A 20,344-nucleotide genomic window follows, 5' to 3' on the forward strand; every position below is an offset into this window, starting at 1 on the left:
AGAGCTTATGATTTTCAATCGACATTACTAATATTTTAATTAAATAATTATTTGAAAGTAGAATTGACCTAACTATATTGTCAAAATGAGACATGGTTTTTAAATTTTACCAAATTTAACTAGTAAACTATTGTTATCTCTCTTCCTTACACACCCAAAAGTCAAAACACTCTCTCTCTCCATATTCCACTCTCGGATCATTTTTAAAATTTTCAGATATGATTTTATTAGTTGATTTGCTAATTGGAGGAAGTTTCTTCGATGAAGGTGGTGATAACGGCAATTAAATGATTTGATTGTTTTACTTGTTCAAGTGAAATGAATGGTCTCATATTTATATAAAGTAGAATTATTGGCAATGGTCACTATTTTTGAAGAAATTTACATATTAAGTCATTAGTTTCTATTCGTTATTGGAGTTACTATGAAATACTATTGATATTGTTAAAGTCATAAGCAACAATTATTGAAGTTTGAAGCTTCAAAATTTTGAAAATTTGCTTCTTTTTTTCACAAATAAGTTTTATTTCAAGTGGATATTATTGCGACTACATATTGAGGAGCCTAAATATGAATTTTTGGGTGATTTGATGTAGTTTTTGGATGAATATGTACGTCAACTTTTATATATTTTTGTAAAAACTAAAATTTGCATATTATTTACCAGAGTTCAGGAGATAATCATAAAATGTTCCAATTAAAAACAAATGGTTAAATCTACAATGTTAATGATTCTTAGCGATGTCATCAGAATTTTAACCAACGGTTAAGATATTTATATAATCGATTATCAACCAATATGATCTTTAAAACAAAATTAATTTCCTAAAAGTTTAGTCATTATTCAGAAAATGATCACAATGAATAATTAGCCGTAGTTATCTTTCAAATGAACATGATAGACAAATATATAAGTTAAAACTCAATGGAATAGAAGCCTGAAGCAAAAATATAATCCCATACATTGTCAAAATTGACAAGTCTCATTCTACTAAGCATGCAAAACTGAGGTTTCTACCTAGTAGCAAAAGAAAAACAATATTAATAGAAAACCTTAAGGCAACAAGGATTCAAAGTTCTTCTACAAATTCACTAATCATCGTCTTCCTCATCGTCGTCATCATTTCCACCAGCTGCGTTCAAAGCATTGAGTCTCTCAATCAACTTAGCTTTCCTCTCTTCATAAGTCAGCTTCTTAAGGTTGTACCTGCAGAACAGCCCCAAGAAGTATGGTTTAAAAAACGATGGACTTTCTGTCGGGACACATCTAAGCACTATGTAGTTCAGATATGTAGCGCGATAATCAGTAGAGATGAAGATCCTCCAGAAATGCATCAAAACAAGTTACACCTCAAGTAAATGAAGAACGGGCCTACATGGACACAGGACACAACACTACTGCACCTATGAATTTCAACGTGTCCTAATGATTTTAACATCTAATCATTTTTTATTGATCATTTTCTATAAAGCTGATAATTGACCAAGGAAAAAATTTCAGACCTCTTGTGTGTCTTGGGAGGTTGCTTTCCAGACTTCTTTGGGCATGGGTCTGCGCGTATGGCAGCATGAACCTTCTTGTACATCTCCTCAAGATTGTCTGCCTCAAGACCCGCCTTGATGTATAAGCTGAAGTGTGTCTGATATTTCTCAGGTTCATCTTCCATCAAAGTCTGCAAACAATGGTCAAGCATATTAGAGATGGGGAGTAAATAGAAGCCAGAACGAACACTGAAAATAAATAATCTTCTATGCCCTACCCATGGATTCTACATAAATTACAAAAGAATCAATCTAAAGTACTTCTATATCTCACATTCATATAAGCAGTAACGTGGCCACCATAGATATACTTGCGGTGAACTTCTGCATCGAGTTGCTTAGAGTCCTTGCTGTATCCAGCAAACCTCTTCTCACTATGAGGGATGTCAATCCCACCATCCAATGCACCCTGAGTCAAAGAATCAATATTCAACAACACAGATAAGACACAGTTAATTGTCACATGACAGGATTAATGCATAATTAATACTCCCTCCGTCCCTTTTTAGTTGTCCACTTTAGAAATGGCACACAGATTAAGGCAACAATGATTAGCACAGTGAAGTTACAATTTTACCCTTATGACAACTTTTCATTTCAAAATTACAACCGCTTCTTTGAATTCAAGTGAAATAAATTGGAGGGAAATAAGGGTATAATAGGAAAAAATTTGTTGTCCTTTCTTGATTTGTCAAAATGGACAACTAAATAGGGACAACCAAAAAAGGAAATATGGACAAGTAAATAGGGACGGAGGGAGTAATATTTTTAGTCTTTTATTACCCATAACTTAAAAGTGTCCGAATCCGTATCTCGACGACTACAATAAGCACTTGAAATGGCACGTGTTATGTGAATCCCACCGGAAATATTGCATATGAAATGCACCACGAACAAATATCAAGTACAATATTATGCACCGGAAATCAGGATAAGATATACTCCCTCCGTCCCTTTTTAGTTGTCCACTTTAGAAATGGCACACAGATTAAGGCAACAATGATTAGCACAGTGAAGTTACAATTTTACCCTTATGACAACTTTTCATTTCAAAATTACAACCACTTCTTTGAATTCAAGTGAAATAAATTGGAGGGAAATAAGGGTATAATAGGAAAAAATTTGTTGTCTTTTCTTGATTTGTCAAAATGGACAAGTAAATAGGGACATCTAAAAAAGGAAATATGGACAAGTAAAAAGGGACGGAGGGAGTATCTCACCATCCAATGCACCCTGAAACAAAGAAGAATGGTGCAGATAGACAGTTTATGGTTTAATGCACCTTAAATAATAAAATGAAGGAAAACAATGCCCCTCGTAGAGAAGAATTACTACATGATCTATCCAACAGCCCCAACCATATTTAGGAGAGTTAAACAAAGTTTTAGTTTCTCAGAGATGGAAATAATCTAGCTAATGTTCTTTACTTTGAAGTTATAGCTGATTGGAGAACCATTCAATCAACAACTCACAGAATGTATAAGATGTTTCACAAATTAAAATTTTCAATTAAAGCAAATATTAGCAATCTGGCGCATCGTATAGACTTCAACTCAGAGAGAAGGAACCAACAGCAAAAGCAGGTTAATACCTTGAGAGCACCAAAAACACGGTTCCCTGTGGTAGTTCTTAAGAGGCCGACGTCCAAGAGAGCACGGAAAGGCCTCCTGCTTTCAGCAGGTTCAACGGAGTAGTCCTCTCCGTTGACCTGTAACAACATGCAATTGAAGTTAGACATAAAAGAAACTGCAAACAGGACAAAGGATGCACCCAGAAACCTTGCTTGCAACTACCACTTACATCAAGATTTCCTTGATATTCTTCATCCATTTCAAGCTTCTTGAGAACTCGCCTTGCCAAGAGAAGTCCGGTACAGTATGCTAAAATGAGCATTAAACCACTTAATATTAATTAGATATACAGAAGAATTTCATCTGGGATAACCAATAAATGAATAGCTTGTGTAAGTACCAGCAGCATAGTTCGTCAATCCAACTTTAAGTCCAAAATGAGGCAACTCGCTTGCATAAGCAGAAGCAAGAATCATGTCACCAGCAATACTAGCAGACACAATTTGTGCAATTATGTCCCTGTTAGTCTAGAGAAAATGTTAAGATAAAACTCGGGAAAAATCACCTCCCAACATAACAGATAAGTTACTATCAGAATTTCCATCACTAATCAAGTGAAAACATTCCAAGTGACATTCAATGAATGCACAGTAATAAGGAATTGTTCTGTGGACCAAACGAAAAGTAGATCATTCTACGAAAGAAATAGCAACATAACCAAGTAGCTGCTTTGCAAGTTAAAAGGGCAGAAAATGCATTAGAAAGGATACGAATCGAACAACGAAACGGTATTTTGGAGTGTTGTACTTGTTTTTGTCCTGATTGATCAGACGATTCCTGGCTCTATAGTCAGTCTTTCCCTCTACACAGTAACAAAACATTGAAATTAGTGATATTTTAATTGCAAACAAGATTGAGAACAGACCAGAAAAGATGAAGGAAGATAGTGTTTTACCTCTCCTTCTCTTGAATTTAACCTGGAAACGCTTGAAGTAAGCCCTGGTCTTCTGGACTTTGATGAAGGCCTGCAACGTAATTTAGCAACAATGTCAAAACTCAAAGAAAATGAAGCATTCAAATTATAGTTTACACAACTTGTACCAATCATTCATTTGCAGGTCATATACATTTTTTTCCAAAACAAAATGCTATTGGAAGGTCAAGTAAGTAACATAAGCTTTATTTTAGATCTAGAAGAGAATCGATAAGTGGTTCAATCCCATCAAGGGATATACAGTGGAGGATGGAGTTCATAAGTTACAAACAGAATATTTTTTGACACAACATAAATACATGAAGAAAATCCTTCTAGCTATTAAAAAGTCAAATTAGTTCAACGATAAGAACCTTAAAGCTTGAACCTTTCAAGTTTAAAACCTAAATTAAACTCCAGTGATATACTGTCATTAAAATCAAGCTCAAATCAGATATAGATTGCAAAATCCAAGTTCACAAAAGAGAATAAGACAGCTTCCATCACTAGTTCTACAAGTTGACAATCTGAGCTACGAAAATCAAACTCCTTGCCCCTGTTATATTATCTACTGCCTAATATTTATACGAAATAAATTGTTATACTAACATTCTGATCCATAGAGAAATATTTTCAACTTCCCAAGAGAAAATCCATTTTTTGTTAATATTTTCATAGATACACCAAAAAAAAAAGTGAGAAACAAAAGCAAATCAAACTAAGCATATCTTAATAACATAAAAACAGATCCATAAAAAATAAAAATACCACCAAAACCACCATTTACTACTCTTTTACACACCAAATAACCATATACAGTACAAATTATGCATGAAAAACTCTATAGCTATAATTTTTTTGGACAACGAAAAGTATATCATGAATTGAAAAGTACAATAGAAAATCTTAAACATACATTTCAATGAAATTATGAAAAGTTAATTAAATCTTACCATTGTTGTTCGTCGATGAAGCCTCCGCCGGCGTTTGGGGCTGTGGGGAATGAGTTGAAGAAGAAGCTTGTGTGAGAAAAACACTACTAATATGAAGCTAAAATACCTAACGAAACCCTAATGGGCCAATCATGAAATGTTGACCTGTAAGGCCCATGTGGGTTCGGCCCATTGATATATGAAGCCCATAATTATTAATATTAAGATTAGAAATTATTTTTTAGAAAATACATAAATTATACTTTAATGTTTTCCAAAAAAAAATAAAGTTATATACCTATTTTATTCGAAATCTCATCACCTCCTAATCTAGTAAGATTTTGAAGCATTTTATACATGAACGATATGTTACGAAATTCGCAAATTGAATAAGAATTAAGAGTCATGAAAAAAGATAATAATAGATTAATGAAATAGATGAGAAAAGTTAATTTCTTAAACTTATTTTTGTAGTAACTAAATAACAATAGTGAGAAAATATACATGTGAAATTTTTTTAACAATGAGATTGAACTAAAAGCCTAAGAAAGGGTACAGTCAGTGGCGGACCCAGGATTTTCGTTCAGGGGGTTCAAAAAATAAAAGTATAAACGTGTAAATAAGTCTTTAGAAATGAGAACCTTGATTTTTTTTGGGTTTAAAACCCCACTTTTAGCATGTTTTTTAAAGTAAAAAAAACACTAAAAAAATGAAAAACAGAACTGAAAATTAAAAAAAAAAACAAAAAAATACTGAAACTAAAAAAGAAAAAAATAAAATGCTTTCACTGGGTTTCGAACCACGCACAACTTAATTTTAGGGGGAGTTACCACTACACCATCAGCAGCTTCTCTTTGTTATTGAGGGGGTTCAAAATATATATATTTACAGAAATACAAAAAAAATACTTTATATATACAGTGTAATTTTTTGTCAAGGGGGTTCGGGTGAACCCCCTGAAGACCACGTGGGTCCGCCCCTGGGTACAGTTATCCAATTTTGAATGATACAATATAATCATAAAAATAAATTTGATTTACTTATACATGATAAGTCAATAAAAATATATAATGTCTTGTACGAATAACAAGTAGTCTTGATATTTAATTTGTGGTTTTGCTTAAGCAATTAAGACAAAACCAATATATTTAATTCATAAAATAAAGAGATATAATTTAGTTCACATAATAAAGGTATTGAAATGTGATTTTATTTCATGATTTAAAATTATGAGATGAAATTAGTACTTGAATATGTAATTTTACTTTATGATTTTAAATCATAAGATGAAATTTCAAATTCTCGAAAAAAAATTGATTTGAAAATTCTACATCATGATTTTATATTTTTCAATATAAACCCACGAGTTTATATTTTATAAAGAAAATCATTATTTTATATCAACCAAACATTTATTTCATATCCAAAAAAAATTATTTGACATTATTACTCTTACCAACCTTTAAACAATTTATATGAGATATAATTATTGCTCTTACCAATTAAGTTTATTATTATTTCCTACTTTATTTATTTTTCATAAAATATTGACACACAAGTGAAACAAGACATGAATTATTATGATATTGACACACAAGTAATGATTGTCATAGCTTATACAATGAGACATAATTTGTTGCAAGAATACCAAGGGAGTCATGAAAATTCACGAAATATGACACATGATAACACAATTCCTAATGATATTGACCAACAAACGTCTCAAAGTAACAATGTTGGTTCATCTTTTCAGTCATTTGATCTAGAAATATGTGCTTAACATGATAAGATTGTTTGTACTATGTGAGAAGATTATATTAAAACGTAGTATACTACAACTCATGTTCAATTTTATTTTTTATCGAACTAAAGTTCGATCATAAATGTTGTATATTTATTTAGAATAACTCTGTAATAATGTATTATACTTTTGTTATGAACTTTTCTAATTTAAGATAATATAAGACTTAGGGAGACAAGTTGTGAGGTTTTCATATTAATAAGTAAAAATATAGAGAAAAGACATAAAGTCACTACTGAAGTTGTCCCAAATTTTTAAAAAGACACCTTAACTTTGCAACCGTTCTATTACCCCACTAAACAATTTTGAACAAATATTATTTTATCATTTCTCATCCACCTGACATAGATAGTGGTGTATACTCTCTCAAAAAGAGTGAGCAACCTAAAATAACTAATATAATTTTAATTTTACAATTATTTTATTATAAAATATATTTTCTTATTTTTCTTATTATTTTAACTTTTTTTCCTTTTTGTTTTTTCTCTTTCTTTCTTCTTCAAAAATCCATTCTCATCTCCATTGAAGCCTCTCATTTTCAATGTTACCATTTTTACCACAACTTCACCTTCCTTTTTTTACTATTATTAGTTTTACTTTCTTTAATTTTAAAACTTTATCTAAAAAATTTCTTACATTTTGAACAATTTGATAAAACCCATTAGATTTCAAGATGAAAGTATTCATATAGTTTTTTTTTATCCGATTTCAATTAAGTTCTTTTCAATTTTCGAGGAATTCATTGATTCTTTTAAAATTATCATTTCTAATTTTGAAGTTATATGAAAATGAGTAGTTGATGATACCTTCAAAATTTTAAATTTTCTTAGAAAAATAATTAATTTTTGTTATCAATAATTCAATAAAGTCTAAAAAATAATATGAATTCAATAAAGAATTTGACCGGAGAAGAAGAAGAAAAAGAAATAAAAAATGGGAATGGGGTTCAACTTGACGTGGTGGGTGGGGTGAGGATGGGAGGTGAAGAAAAAGAAAGAAAATATAGGAATGGGTCACTTGAAAGTGGGAGGTGGAAGATGAAGTGAAATTTAAGATGAAATTAAAATTAAAATAAATCAAAAAGTAAGAGAGAGATAGAAAAGATGAAGAAAAAACTTAAAATGAATTTTTTTTTACATTTTTAATTAAATTAGCGCGTGTCATGTAATGATTGGTGAATGAACACACTTGCTTCTTAAAATCTGGGGCTGATCGAAAAATGATATAATAATATATGTTCAAAATTGTTTAGTGGGTAATAGGACGATTGCAAAGTTAAAGTAATTTTTAAAAAAAATCCGAAACAACTTCAGTGGTGACTTTATGTCTTTTCTCAAAAATATATTATGAGAAATTCAAATTGTATGTCTAAACAAAACTTCAGATTTAAATCAGTTTGATTTCAAAACACACCCAAACAAACTTATGAAGACAATATTGTAATGTAACATCCAAACAACAAAAACATACCCAGTGAAATTTTACAAGTGAAATGTGAGTTGGATAAAATGTACACACATTACCCTTACCTCGTAAAGGTCCAATAACTATTTTCAAAAAATCGTGACTTAAGTACTAAATGTCAAACTAGGTATGAAAAAAGAAAAACAATAGTGAGGAAAACAAAGGAACTAACAAGAGAACTATAACAATAATAGAATAATACGATAACCTAAACACAATAAACAATAAATGACTCATGATAGCAATCAAAAGCAAGACATTGTAATAATAAAGCTAAACCCTACGAAAAGCAAGATAACACTCCAAACTAATAACATCCAGCCTAGTATACATGTGATGTCCATATCCTCCTATCTAGGGTTATATTTTTGATAATATAAAGTTGTGTCATATCATGTCTAATCACTTCCCCCTAATATTTTATCGGTCTATCCCTCTCCCTAATACAAATAAGAGAACAATAACAAAAATAGAATAGTGTGATAACCTAAACACAATAAATAATAGATGACTAATGATAGTAATCAAAAGTAAGACACTATAATAACAAGGTTAAACCCTACGAAAAGTGAGACAACACTTCAAAACTACTAATCATCTACCCTAGTATGTGATGTCCACACCCTCATATCTAAGGTTAATCTTCGATAATATAAAGATATATCATATCATGTCTAATCACTTCTCCCTAATATTTTCAGTTTACATAAACTCTCCCTGTACCTATTATATCTAACCTCCTACACATACTCACTAAGACATGTGTACATCTCCTACTAATATGCACAAATCATTTTAGCCTCACTTCCTCATCTTGACCACCACAGACGTCACCACATCTTATTATGGATATACTCATTTTTAATCTCATCGCTTCTAAGATACATATACATTTATGTGTCTCAATATCCTAATTTTCACAACTTTATCTTCTATAAGCATAAGAGTTATGACTAACCAACACATGCTTTATACAACAAAATCATCTATACTCCTATAAAACTTATTTAAATTTAGGTGATGGGTTTTATCACACAAAAACTCCGAAGACAAACCTCCCCATCATCCAAACCGCACCAATAAGATGTGTGACATATCACTAAATTTGCATCACATCCAAACAAGGTGTTATAAATTCCGATGCTGATGTGAGTGATTAACAATAGTTCCAATTTCTTATCTTCGCCTCTCTCAGGTACGGCCTTCGGATTTTGATTTTTTTTTTTCTAAGTCTGGAAACACCTTATCTTCCCGAATTTGATAAATTTGGTGGATTTTTTTTGTGAGATTTTGATGAAATTGTAGTTTTATAGAACCCAGATTTGTTAGCTGTAGCATGTCTACAAAGAGTTCAATTGAATCCTGTGTTTTTCGGCAGATAAATAGGTAAAAAAATCACTAGAAGCTCAAAAAATATTGTTTTTGAATCTATTATTTGTTTTTTCTCTCGGAGTTTTCATGTGTAAGTTGAGGATTGAAGAATTCCAGAACAATTTTTTGTAGAGGGAAATGCTCTATATTTTCACTTTGTTCAGCTAATCATTATACTGAGTTTTATGTAGTCTATTTGAAATTGTCAATGTGAAGAACAATTGCAAACTTTAGGTGTACTGTATTATCTATTTGATTCAAATTATCTAAAATCTGCGATGTGTATTTTTAAGTGCTCACCCACGACTCAGGCCAGGGGCGGGGTCGTGGAGCTAGGTGGATTCAAGAGGTTCAGTTGAATCTCATTTGTCAGGTGATTATGATAGGTAAATAGGGGGGAAACAAATGTTTTTGTGTATACGTCAAATGTTTATCTATCTCTATGAGGTAGGGATAAGGTCTGCATACACTTTAACCTCCCGAGATCCCACTTGTTGGACTACACTGGGTATTATGTTGTTGTTGTTGTTGTTCATCATTTCCATTGACATAGGTCTGCATACATTCTTGCATTTTTTTTGTATACCCTTGTTAGAATCCCTTGCTCTGCCTCCGGTCGTTCAAGCGTTGTTAAATCTTTCTCTTAGAATATCTAAACCCAAAATGCTGACTTATTGGAGCAAGGGGGACCTTAGAGCTATCTGTAGTTTACAAAATATTTCAAGTTAGAATGGGAATAAAGGAACTCTTTTGGGTTGTTATTTGCTGCTCCTTATGTATTGAGCTTACTTCAAAGTTGATTTCCTTTTTCGACCCCTAATCCAACCTCTTAGTGCCATTTGGTTCAACGAATTAGGTGGGCTATCCCGGAACAAATTTTGTGATTAAATTTATCCCGTGTTTGGTTGGAGGTATTAGCTAAAATTAGTATTATTTTTTACCAAAATCTTAGTATAACTTATCCCATATAGAAGGTGGATTAATTATAATCTTGAGATATCATGGTTTGAACCAAATGACCTACCCCTTAGGAGAGGTTTTTGTACAAGCTATTATCAAGCGTGTCTGCAGAATAGCTAGTGCTTTTGAAGCTCATCTTCCAAGATGAATTGTACATCTATTCCTTGTGATACCATATACATATGTTTATGCCTGTGGATTATAATGTGGATCATTTGGAAAGACAGAAATAGGAGGCTTTTGAAGGGGTGGAGATGAACTTCGCTCGATGTAGGAGTAGTCTTCAATCCCTTGTAGTTTTTTTGGTGCACCCGTGTAGTTCTTGTTTGTATAGAGGATTGGGTGCCTTTTGGAGAGAACCATATATTGTAGGTTTCTCCTTTTAGGTATATTTCTTGTATATTGCCAAGTTGGCCTTGATATTACAATGAAATACTTTAACTGAGAAAAAAAATTCCAAGTAACACTACTATCTCAGTTGGGATATTTTCAAGACTTCACCAAATGTAGGATACTTTTCTATATCCAGATAGTCCGAGCTCGAGATGAAGCTAAGCATACACATCAGTCTTGTAAATATTTTGTATCCTCACTAAGATGTGCATGGCATATTTCTGAGAAAATAGCTCCCGATGGTTTTATTGTCTAGCTACACCTTGGCATGCATAAAGTACAATTAAGTAGCTTTCATTAAGTTTTTTTTTTTATTTCCTTTTGTTTTTTCTTGCATCTTTTAACTTAGGTCGCTATAAATCTATCTATCTTATGAGTGTACCTAGTATGCATTAATAGTACTGCAGAAATTTGAGATTATGTATTCATATTGAAGTGGACATATGCATGCACAAAGCATCTTATAATATATTGATGAGGTTACTTTTATCAAAAAAATATATTGATGAGGTTACAATTTACCTTTATTAATTTTGTAATGCTTGAAAACATTAAAATAGCCTCTCTACCTTCATAAGATATGGGTAAGGGCCGTGTATCCACCCTCCCCAGATCCCACTTGTGGGATTACACTGGGTATGTTGTTGTAGAGAAAATTTAATTATAAACAAAAGACAAGATATTCATGTATGGTATGCTCAATGCTGTATAATGTCAACTAATATGCAGTTTTTCTTATTCTTTGCAGTGTTGGTTTGTGTGGCTAACCTCTCAAGTTAACATCCTCCAATCATTTCTCTTTTGGTATTGGTACCAAAGACGGTAAGTATAGTTAAAACTGACCATTGGGAACATTGACATTTTACTCTGGTTGATAAGTAAACTATCTTCCTAGTTCCTACTTCTTAGGGGACTTCATAGTTCAAAAACCAGATTTCTTTGCCATAACTCAGTGATCTCATAGGTCATGCGTTTGAAGACTTGCTCTTTCTTTTTTCGAGTCGTCTACCTCTTCTAAGACTCTAGCATGTCTTTTAATAAAATTATTGGGAAGTCCTAATAAAAAAAAAGTTTATTGTGAACTATAGAGCTTCACACCCTTGCTGGAGTGTTAACTTGGTAGAAATGGATAATCCATCAGATGATTTCTCTGGATATATCATGCAGCTTCCTGACGATTGTTTACTCTTTATTTTCCAACACCTTGACTGTGGATCTGACCGTGAATCATTTGGTTTAACCTGTCGTCGCTGGCTTCAAATTCAAAATCTAAATAGAAGATCTTTACAGTTCCAATGCTCTTTCACTATGCTTAATTTTTCATCGTTATCTCAAACTAACACCCGAATCAGTACATTACACTTATATAGGCTTCTGAACCGTTTCCAGAACCTAGAATCATTGTCCCTGTCCGGATGCACCGAGCTTCCAGATTCGGGTTTGTCTTTGTTACCACGTCATGGATCGAAACTGCAAAGTCTTCATCTAGACTGCTGTTTTGGGATAACTGATAGTGGTCTTTCCTGCGTGGCATCTGGCTGTTCTTTGTTGGTAATACTAAGTCTTTACCGGTGTAATGTTACAGATTATGGGTTAGAGGCCTTATCTAATTCTTGCCTAGCTTTAGAAGATCTGAATCTCTCGTATTGCTCTCGAATCTCTGATTATGGCGTAAGAGCTATTTCACAAAACTGCCGTCGTCTTAGAGCAATCAGGATATCCTACTGTAGAAATCTAACTGGTGCTGGCTTTCAAGGATGTTCTCAAACTCTGACTCATTTGGAAGCCGATTACTGTAGGCTTGAACCTAATGGAATACGGAGTATCCTAAGTGGAGGTGGTATTGAATACTTGAGTGTGTCTAACTTGACCTGGTGCACTCGTGTGAATGGTCTGGTAGTTATTAGCGTCGGATTTGCTGCAAAGTTAAGAGTGTTGAATTTCCGTTCCAGCAGAACGATTGGCGATGATTGTATCATGACAATAGCAAAGGGTTGCCCATCGCTTCAGGAATGGAACTTAGCAATATGTCATGAGGTCAAGATAGCAGGTTGGGAATCTATTGCATCACATTGTCATAACTTGAAAACACTACATGTGAATCGGTGTAGAAATCTTTGTGACCGTGGACTGCAGGCATTGAGAAACGGATGCAAACGTCTCTCAATTCTTTACATCACCAGAAGTTCTCAGATCAGTGGTGTAGCGTTGGAAATTTTTAAACTTGTTAGAGGTAATGTAGAGGTCAAAGAAGAAGAAGTAATGTGTATTTGCCCTCATGGAGCCTTCAGGTTTTAATAGGTGGCAATAATCTTCAGTTCTTAAGCTGTCAGGTCTCAGCAGACATTCTGATTTTACAGACTCGTGAGGAGAAACTATCATCCCAGTCAATCCAATTCGGATTCCCTGGAACTGACGTGTTACTCACCCGTCCACCACTGGAAACATTGTTTCCTGTCCAACTTGATGGAAATGCACGACAGTTGTGCCCCACTGCACACTAGTATCAAGCTGCGTATAATTTCTTGTAATGTTTTCTTCCCATAAGAAAAAAAGTGATTCTAATAAATGCATGTACATACAATGAAACAGTTGCTTGGTGCAAATTGCTGAACCCACACTCAGAGGTATAGCTCTTCATGTGGCATGTAGGCCACAATGCAGAACAATTGTTTGATGCATGATAAATGGAAGGATTGGTATATAAGAATAGTAGGGAATGTTATTATTAGTATAATTATCTTCTTATTTATGATTTCTTAAGTACTGTTCAAAATGAAAAGTGATCAACTAATACGGAACGAAGAGAGTACTAATACTAATACATAAATGAAAGAAAAGGTCAAATTTGCCAGTTCGGAAAAGCTCAATGCTGTCCTCCATTTTACTACCGGGTAAAAAAAACTCATATTTCTTGAAGGTCCAAAAACACACTTCTCTACTGACTAATGTACAAGGTGGAAAAAAGGTGAACTACTTTTTCATGTGAAATTTTTCCTCTTCCCACATTTGAGTCCATGTTACCTCTCTATTATTCAATTTAGATCCAATTTATATTTCTACTACTCAACATGAAGGAATTTTACTCTGCGTTTTGAGTTTTGTGCATCCATTTAAAAAAATTGTCAGACCTTGCGCATTAAGCTCTACGTATAACAAATAAGATATTCGTCAAATAAATTGAGAACTTCGCATTTGGTGGATTTACACAAATGATGTAACAATGAAACATCTTATTGCCAATCAATGGAAATCATACAACATCATTTCTAGAACAATGTTGTTAGTCTCCAAAACTGACGTGCACATTGATCTATAACAACCTACAATCCCACACAAACATGGCAGGGGGAGATTATTATTCATTTAAATGCAGCAAGTCAATCCAGCACGGTAGGTAGATTGGCTTTACAGTACACCAGCATAGCTCTTATCTATACTGTAGCTTTCATACAAACTGTTCCGATGGTAGGTGACATTTGTAAGTCACTACTCTATATCACTGTGCATTATCACCCCACACATCGTTCCATGCAGCACCTGGAGCAGCCTTAGGCCCCTCGATAAAGTTCTGATTACCACGAGGTTGGTGAGGACCAGGAAGTGCATTAGGGCCATGAGGTGCATTAGCGCCTGGGGGATGAATTTTATTGGCCTTTGTTTTGACCCCCAGCAATCTCAGCACAAATCTTGCCAGCTCTCCATATAATAACCCTGAGCGATCAAACAGCTGTAAAAAATATGTTAATGAATTATCATGTCACCATCCTATATACTTTTCCACAAAGTATTTGGGTAGCAAATACAGAACTCCATAAGGTAGTTAAGGAGATATTGGTTGTTCAAGAACTATTTGGATGCAAGGGATAAGTGAACATATACCTGAAGGAGTGCCGACATGAACATGTGAAACGCCTGGGTATTCTGGTCTATCAACATTGCAACGCGGCCAAAGAAAGTTACAACACCTTGCATCTGCCATCATTAAGTAACATAATGTCAAACAATTAGTTATCAACGGACAAAAGGCATTAATGATGTCTATAGAGTATAGACTAAAATACCATATGTTAATAACAGTTTCAAAAGCATCAGGTGGTACTCGAAGGACAACCCTCTCCTCACACCAGAACCTAAAATACGATACCTAAATAATTCTTAAATTCATTTGCATCTCCTTGAACTTTTTGTTGATTCAAAGAGGCCTGCAAGTTCTTAGATACAGATCGACAAACCTACTAACTGCAGGCTAGAAAACCATTAGCGTCAAAAAAGAGAGATATCACAATTTATAAAAGCTTCGCGAGGATCTACTTTTCATATCAAGTTAAACTTAGGGAGGATGTTATTATCAAAAACATTGGGATCTACCTATAATTCTTTTTTTCATAAACTAAAAGTATCTCATCACAGAAACCAGTGAGCTGCAAGAAGCTTTTGAGATTTCACAATGAATCTCCTTACATTTCTCCCCTTTCCTATGTGATTCTCTCTCTGTGTATTTTGGAGGCCTTGCTCTATTACCAATTCACTTGGAGCTAATTTTAGACTGTTGGCCAATACGGAAAAAAAAATTCAAAAAGAAGGCCGGCACAGTTTGTACTGGAAGTGCAGGGCAAATGAGGGACTTGTACACATCAAATTCACTTTAGGGTCCCTGAATAGAAGTATAGAACAGAAATAAATTTATTGGTACTGTTAGAGCTTACCACATGCATGAAGGAGACCAAAAGCCTGGTGGAGGAAGGTGGAGCACCATATGGATTATTTGGATCTTGGTCCCCATAGGGTCCCATGCCCATGCCGCCCATACAGCCCATGCCATAAACTCCCATTGAGCCACCATACCCACTATTGTACATTCCTCCACCATACATGCCACCGCCTGCAAGTCCACCATAACCTCCTCTGTACATACTGTTTCCATACAAACCACTTCCGTATGTGCTTCCGCTTCCATAGCCACCACCATAAGAACCATATGTTCCAGTTCCAGTTCCATATCCAGAATTATAATTCATACCTGTATTAATACCTGCATAATGACCCAATCAAGCAAATAATGAGACTGGGTACTCAATAAAAAAGGACTCAACTCCTCTTACTTCAATTGCAATAACTAACTTCAATTACTGGATCAAAACTTTAAATGATTGAGAAAGTTTCTTCACCATAAGAGGAAACGAAAAGAGTATGTCCATAACAACATTTTGATTTGACTCGGTAAACACACAGATGCCATTCATACTTACAGAGGACAAAGTATAAATAAAGTAGGAATTGGGTTGCAAATTCATAGACATCTTGTTGCAAATAAATTAAAATCAAGTAGCGCTTGATTCCTAAGAATGGACACATAAGAAGAGAAGGTATACTGACTAGCAGATCGGATAACAGCTCAATGAAACATTCAATCAGAGGTTAAGTCGATTTAATAGGTGCATTAACTAAGATGAGTTCCAAAAGAGGAATGAGTGGGGTATAGCTGGAGTACAAACTTAGACAACCTAGTAATTCTTTTTTTAAAAAGAATTTTAAAAAAGGGCACTGGGCATACTTATAATGTATGAAAGAGAATCAAACAGTATGATAAAATCGGAATATATTTAGGAAGAACTTGCCTAGTTAATGATGGCGTGCATGATTACATATCATGTATTGCATTATGATCCTGAAAAATCATATGCATGCACTCCAAAAGCAGATATCATAATACACATCACTCAATAATCAACCTTTTGATGCTAGGGGACAAACATTCAGAACAAACAAGTGGACCTTAAGGATAAATTAGTTGTTATACTAACCAAAAGAGGCTTTTAATGCAAGGTTGCTAGTATTTATAATATCAAGAGTGAACCTTAAGGATGTAAAAGAATACAAATAGTTATTTACAAACCACAAAGCAGCTGTGCTAGTGAAAAAGGCATCAACAGACATGTTTGTAATAATGGATTTCAGACTGCCAACCCTCTTGCTGGAAAAACAGAACAGGCACAAAAAAAAGAGCAAGAGGGAAAATTAACTAAACATCTCATACCTCCGTATGAGCTACCGTAAGTTTGCTGCTGCTCCCAAGGTCGAGTAGGTACAGGCCTTGCAAGTGTGCTATTATTAACAGCTGTATTCCTATTAGCAGTTGAAACAATCTCACCAGGCCTGGCTGTTCCAGATGCCTCTACTACGTCACTCGTGCTACCAGCAGAGGGGGGCTTAAAAGGTGCAGGGCCTGAAGAAGAACCAGCTCGTTCCCAGGGTTTTGGAGGTGGGCTACTACCTGCCGTGGAAACAAATGTCAAGTCAATAATACTCGAAAGAAAGTAAAAAGTAGAAAAAATGAGTTGGTCGAGAGTAAATTGTTTCTGTGAATACAACAAGGGTACTTACTAGCAATGTATACAATTTTGTTTACACCTTTCTCTAACTATTCAAAGACATATCTACTGTGAGAAACCAATAACATGTTAGATAGCCTTTAAATATATCTAATTAAACTGACCAAATAAATACATAGCAACTATTATTGTAAACAATAACTTTAGCAAAAATATGAAATTCTTTCTACCTAATTATTAATCTATAAAAAAAAAGGATGTAAGAAATTGCTCGGTATCAGCTGCTAGAAATAATAGCTACACCGTATGTTTAACGAAGTTGCTTTGATTTAATTTTACTACTACTTGTAATTATCAAATTGTAGGGTAGCCAATCATCTTATCAAATATCAACCGGAAAAGACATTTTAAGTGACTAATGGATGGCTCTAGTAGTATTGCATACTACTTTCTCTCTTTCAACACACAACTCTAATTTTTTTTCATGTTAGCTCCCTCACTTAATCCTAAACTAGCTGTACTCAGCTATATAAATCCTTTATATTTATTCTGCTCTATTCTCGCCATTTCATTCCAATACTTAGTAATTTGACTTCTTGGACAACTCCAAGGAAAACGAAATTTCCCGTGAAAAAACTAGAGGCTTTATCAGAACCACATTAGATACAAGTATGGGAGACAAGATTAACAACTAAATTCTGCCCACCAGAAAATACAAATGTTGGCATCACAGAGTAAATTAAATATGTTTGATTGATCCCATTAAATCCAATACCAATTTTTTACACTTGACAACCCCCAAACATATGCCCTAACAACAATGAAACTCAAAATTGACCACGAGAGATCAAAATCCAAATCCAAATCCCAAAACAACAAAAACTTTAGGTGATCTCCTTCAATCTATTCATTAAATTAGTCGCGGTACACGACAAGTAGGCCAAACACTATCTAAAAAAGGGCAATTGACAAAAATAAAACTAAACCCGCTAACGAAAAGATCGAAATACAGAGAGATTATGCAAACCTGACGGCTGTGGCGGTCCGTTTTCCATCAAATGGATAGAGGAGGAAGAAGAAGAGCCGCCGTCGACGACCGCTACGACAGGAGAGAAAACGTAGAGAGAGAAAGAAAAGAGGAATTGATAAGGGGAAAATATAAGCCTAGAAAATTATTAAAAGGCGATTTATCTTTTCTTTGAAAGTACCAAGAAAATTCAGTTGACTTAGTAATTGACTATTCTGCCCTTTCAACTAATAATGACGCGGTGCAGTATGGCCGGTGCGGGCTGATCTCTTAACCGGCCCTGAGCCAAAGCCAGTTTCAGGAAGATAATGTTTAAATCGTTCCGATAAGAAATTTTGCTACCTTAATTAGATATGCTATAGTTACGTCGTTGTTCACCGTCTTATCTATATCAGCAGGTCATTAACTTTCTTAACCTTCAGATACTAGACTGACATCATCCCCACACATGTTCTTACAATTTTACGGGAATCAATATTTTCGATAAACATTCCTCTAGGCTTGGTGCACTACAACCCCTTTTACGAGGAGGTACTCCTCTTTCAAAGTTAGGGGCAAGTTTGTTGAGTTTGTCAAAAAAAATTGTTTCGTGCCCTTAGGTATTATCTACCTACATATTAATTTCAAGTGTAATTATCTTTTTTTTTCTCTCAAAGTAATTCAAGCTTTTTGTTGAAGTATGACATGAGTTACTTCAACGTTATAATGTCTGGAAATCAAACATTGGCTCGAGGCATAACGTATTCACATAATCAATATATACACTTTATCATCTCCCTTTAGCTATCAGTTTTCTTTCTCTAAAAATGATAAAAGAATATGTTTTAAAAAGCATAACACTAATTTACAAAACTATAATGAATTTTTAAAAATACCACACAAATTATATCGTATGACTTAATTCCTTCAGAACTTATGACAAATGGATTAGATTTAAATACATAAAAATACTCTGATCAGTAAATTTTCGTTTCATGAGTAGTATGAGCAAAAATTAAGACCAATAGATTGAAGATAAAAATTAAATACAACAATCTTTGTAAAAGTTTGAAAGAAATAAGCCACCAATACTTTTTGAATCATTAATCGATTTTGAATTAGAATTTTTTTAAAATAATTAAATGTTAGCCATTTTTAATGTGAAAATAATCTTTGAACAATGACACTTTTTAAAACTAAAATATAGTATTTTTTAAAAAAAATACGCGTAACCTAAAATATATGACAATGAAACAATTTTAGAATTAACACGATTCAAAGCTTCAAGAAAAAATCTTGGAGTTTGAAATATACAATTTAAATTTCAAGAAAAATCATGAACTTTTCACTTGTAAAATTTGCAACCTATGTCATTTACCTTGAGTTTTAAAAAGGCACCATAAGAAGAAAAATAATCACATTAATTTCACTTATTTATTTCATTCATAATATCTATTTTAATATTTATATATATTATCACTATTTCATTCACGATAGTAATCACAAAGTACTCACCCTATTTATTGTTTATTTTTGACTATTTATTTGTTCATTTTTTATTTGACACACTTATCAATAAAATAATAATTAACATAGTGAGTTTATCAATTTGGCCCTATTAATTGATAGAATTTCAAAATCAATTTACTCATTAAAAAAGTTCTATTTTTTTCAAAAACATTAACTCTCTAAATAAATTGAGGATATAATAGGTAAAAAATATATTATTTTTTCTTGATTTATCAAAACTGACAAGTAAAAATAAACAAGTAAAAAAGGGACAGACGGAGTATAATTATTTTTCAAGTTGACACTATTCCTAAGGTACATAAATTAGCTCTCATAAGAACACCATTGGTGAATGACGGACAAAATATCAAAGGCAAAATATGTAAAAAAAAATTCACCCATTTTAATAAATGACTTTCTATTATTTTTATGGGCATAATATCTTTTAAAGTAGCAGTATTCAATTGGTGCACATTTAAACTATTAA

At 33.4% G+C, this 20,344-nt stretch overlaps 3 protein-coding genes across 5 annotated transcripts; 1 reads left to right on the forward strand and 2 right to left on the reverse strand.

The window, feature by feature from the left end:
* Positions 1-941: 941 nt before the first annotated feature.
* Positions 942-5,074, reverse strand: LOC102577675 (uncharacterized). Its single transcript, NM_001287874.1, is given in 9 exon segments — positions 942-1,207; positions 1,504-1,673; positions 1,817-1,951; positions 3,134-3,250; positions 3,343-3,422; positions 3,514-3,640; positions 3,884-3,975; positions 4,069-4,138; positions 5,040-5,074. Coding segments are annotated over 9 exon segments (909 nt in total). The 5' UTR covers positions 5,043-5,074; the 3' UTR covers positions 942-1,092.
* Positions 5,075-9,270: 4,196 nt separating this feature from the next.
* LOC102587561 (F-box/LRR-repeat protein 12) lies at positions 9,271-13,695 on the forward strand. 3 transcript variants are annotated; one of them, XM_015307212.1, is made up of 3 exons: positions 9,271-9,478; positions 11,756-12,445; positions 12,593-13,695. In XM_015307212.1, exons 2-3 carry the CDS (start codon positions 12,133-12,135, stop codon positions 13,303-13,305), a joined length of 1,026 nt encoding a protein of 341 aa, XP_015162698.1. In that variant the 5' UTR covers positions 9,271-9,478; positions 11,756-12,132; the 3' UTR covers positions 13,306-13,695. The 3 variants fall into 3 exon arrangements, with proteins under 3 accessions (XP_015162698.1, XP_006344101.1, XP_015162697.1); XM_006344039.2 differs by having other exon boundaries at positions 11,756-13,695; XM_015307211.1 differs by lacking the exon at positions 9,271-9,478 and adding an exon at positions 9,504-9,669 and having other exon boundaries at positions 11,756-13,695.
* Positions 13,696-14,225: 530 nt separating this feature from the next.
* Positions 14,226-18,465, reverse strand: LOC102587883 (peroxisomal membrane protein 13). Its single transcript, XM_006344040.2, has 5 exons — positions 18,370-18,465; positions 17,048-17,284; positions 15,717-16,042; positions 14,890-14,982; positions 14,226-14,737 (listed from the first exon to the last, which is right to left on the reverse strand). Exons 1-5 carry the CDS (start codon positions 18,395-18,397, stop codon positions 14,507-14,509), a joined length of 915 nt encoding a protein of 304 aa, XP_006344102.1. The 5' UTR covers positions 18,398-18,465; the 3' UTR covers positions 14,226-14,506.
* Positions 18,466-20,344: the final 1,879 nt, after the last annotated feature.

This window comes from Solanum tuberosum, unplaced genomic scaffold, assembly GCF_000226075.1.
Source record: "Solanum tuberosum cultivar DM 1-3 516 R44 unplaced genomic scaffold, SolTub_3.0 scf00052, whole genome shotgun sequence".
In the NCBI taxonomy this organism is placed as follows: Eukaryota; Viridiplantae; Streptophyta; class Magnoliopsida; order Solanales; family Solanaceae; genus Solanum; species Solanum tuberosum.

Excerpts from the sequence above, each read along its gene's own strand:
- LOC102587561 (XM_006344039.2), top strand. The coding sequence starts at position 12,133 with ATGGATAATCCATCAGATGATTTCTCTGGATATATCATGCAGCTTCCT.
- LOC102587883 (XM_006344040.2), bottom strand. The coding sequence starts at position 18,397 with ATGGAAAACGGACCGCCACAGCCGTCAG. Across the intron at positions 17,285-18,369 it reads CGGACCGCCACAGCCGTCAG|GTAGTAGCCCACCTCCAAAA; the intron begins GTTTGCATAATC and ends TTTCCACGGCAG. Across the intron at positions 16,043-17,047 it reads TTACGGTAGCTCATACGGAG|GTATTAATACAGGTATGAAT; the intron begins GTATGAGATGTT and ends GTCATTATGCAG.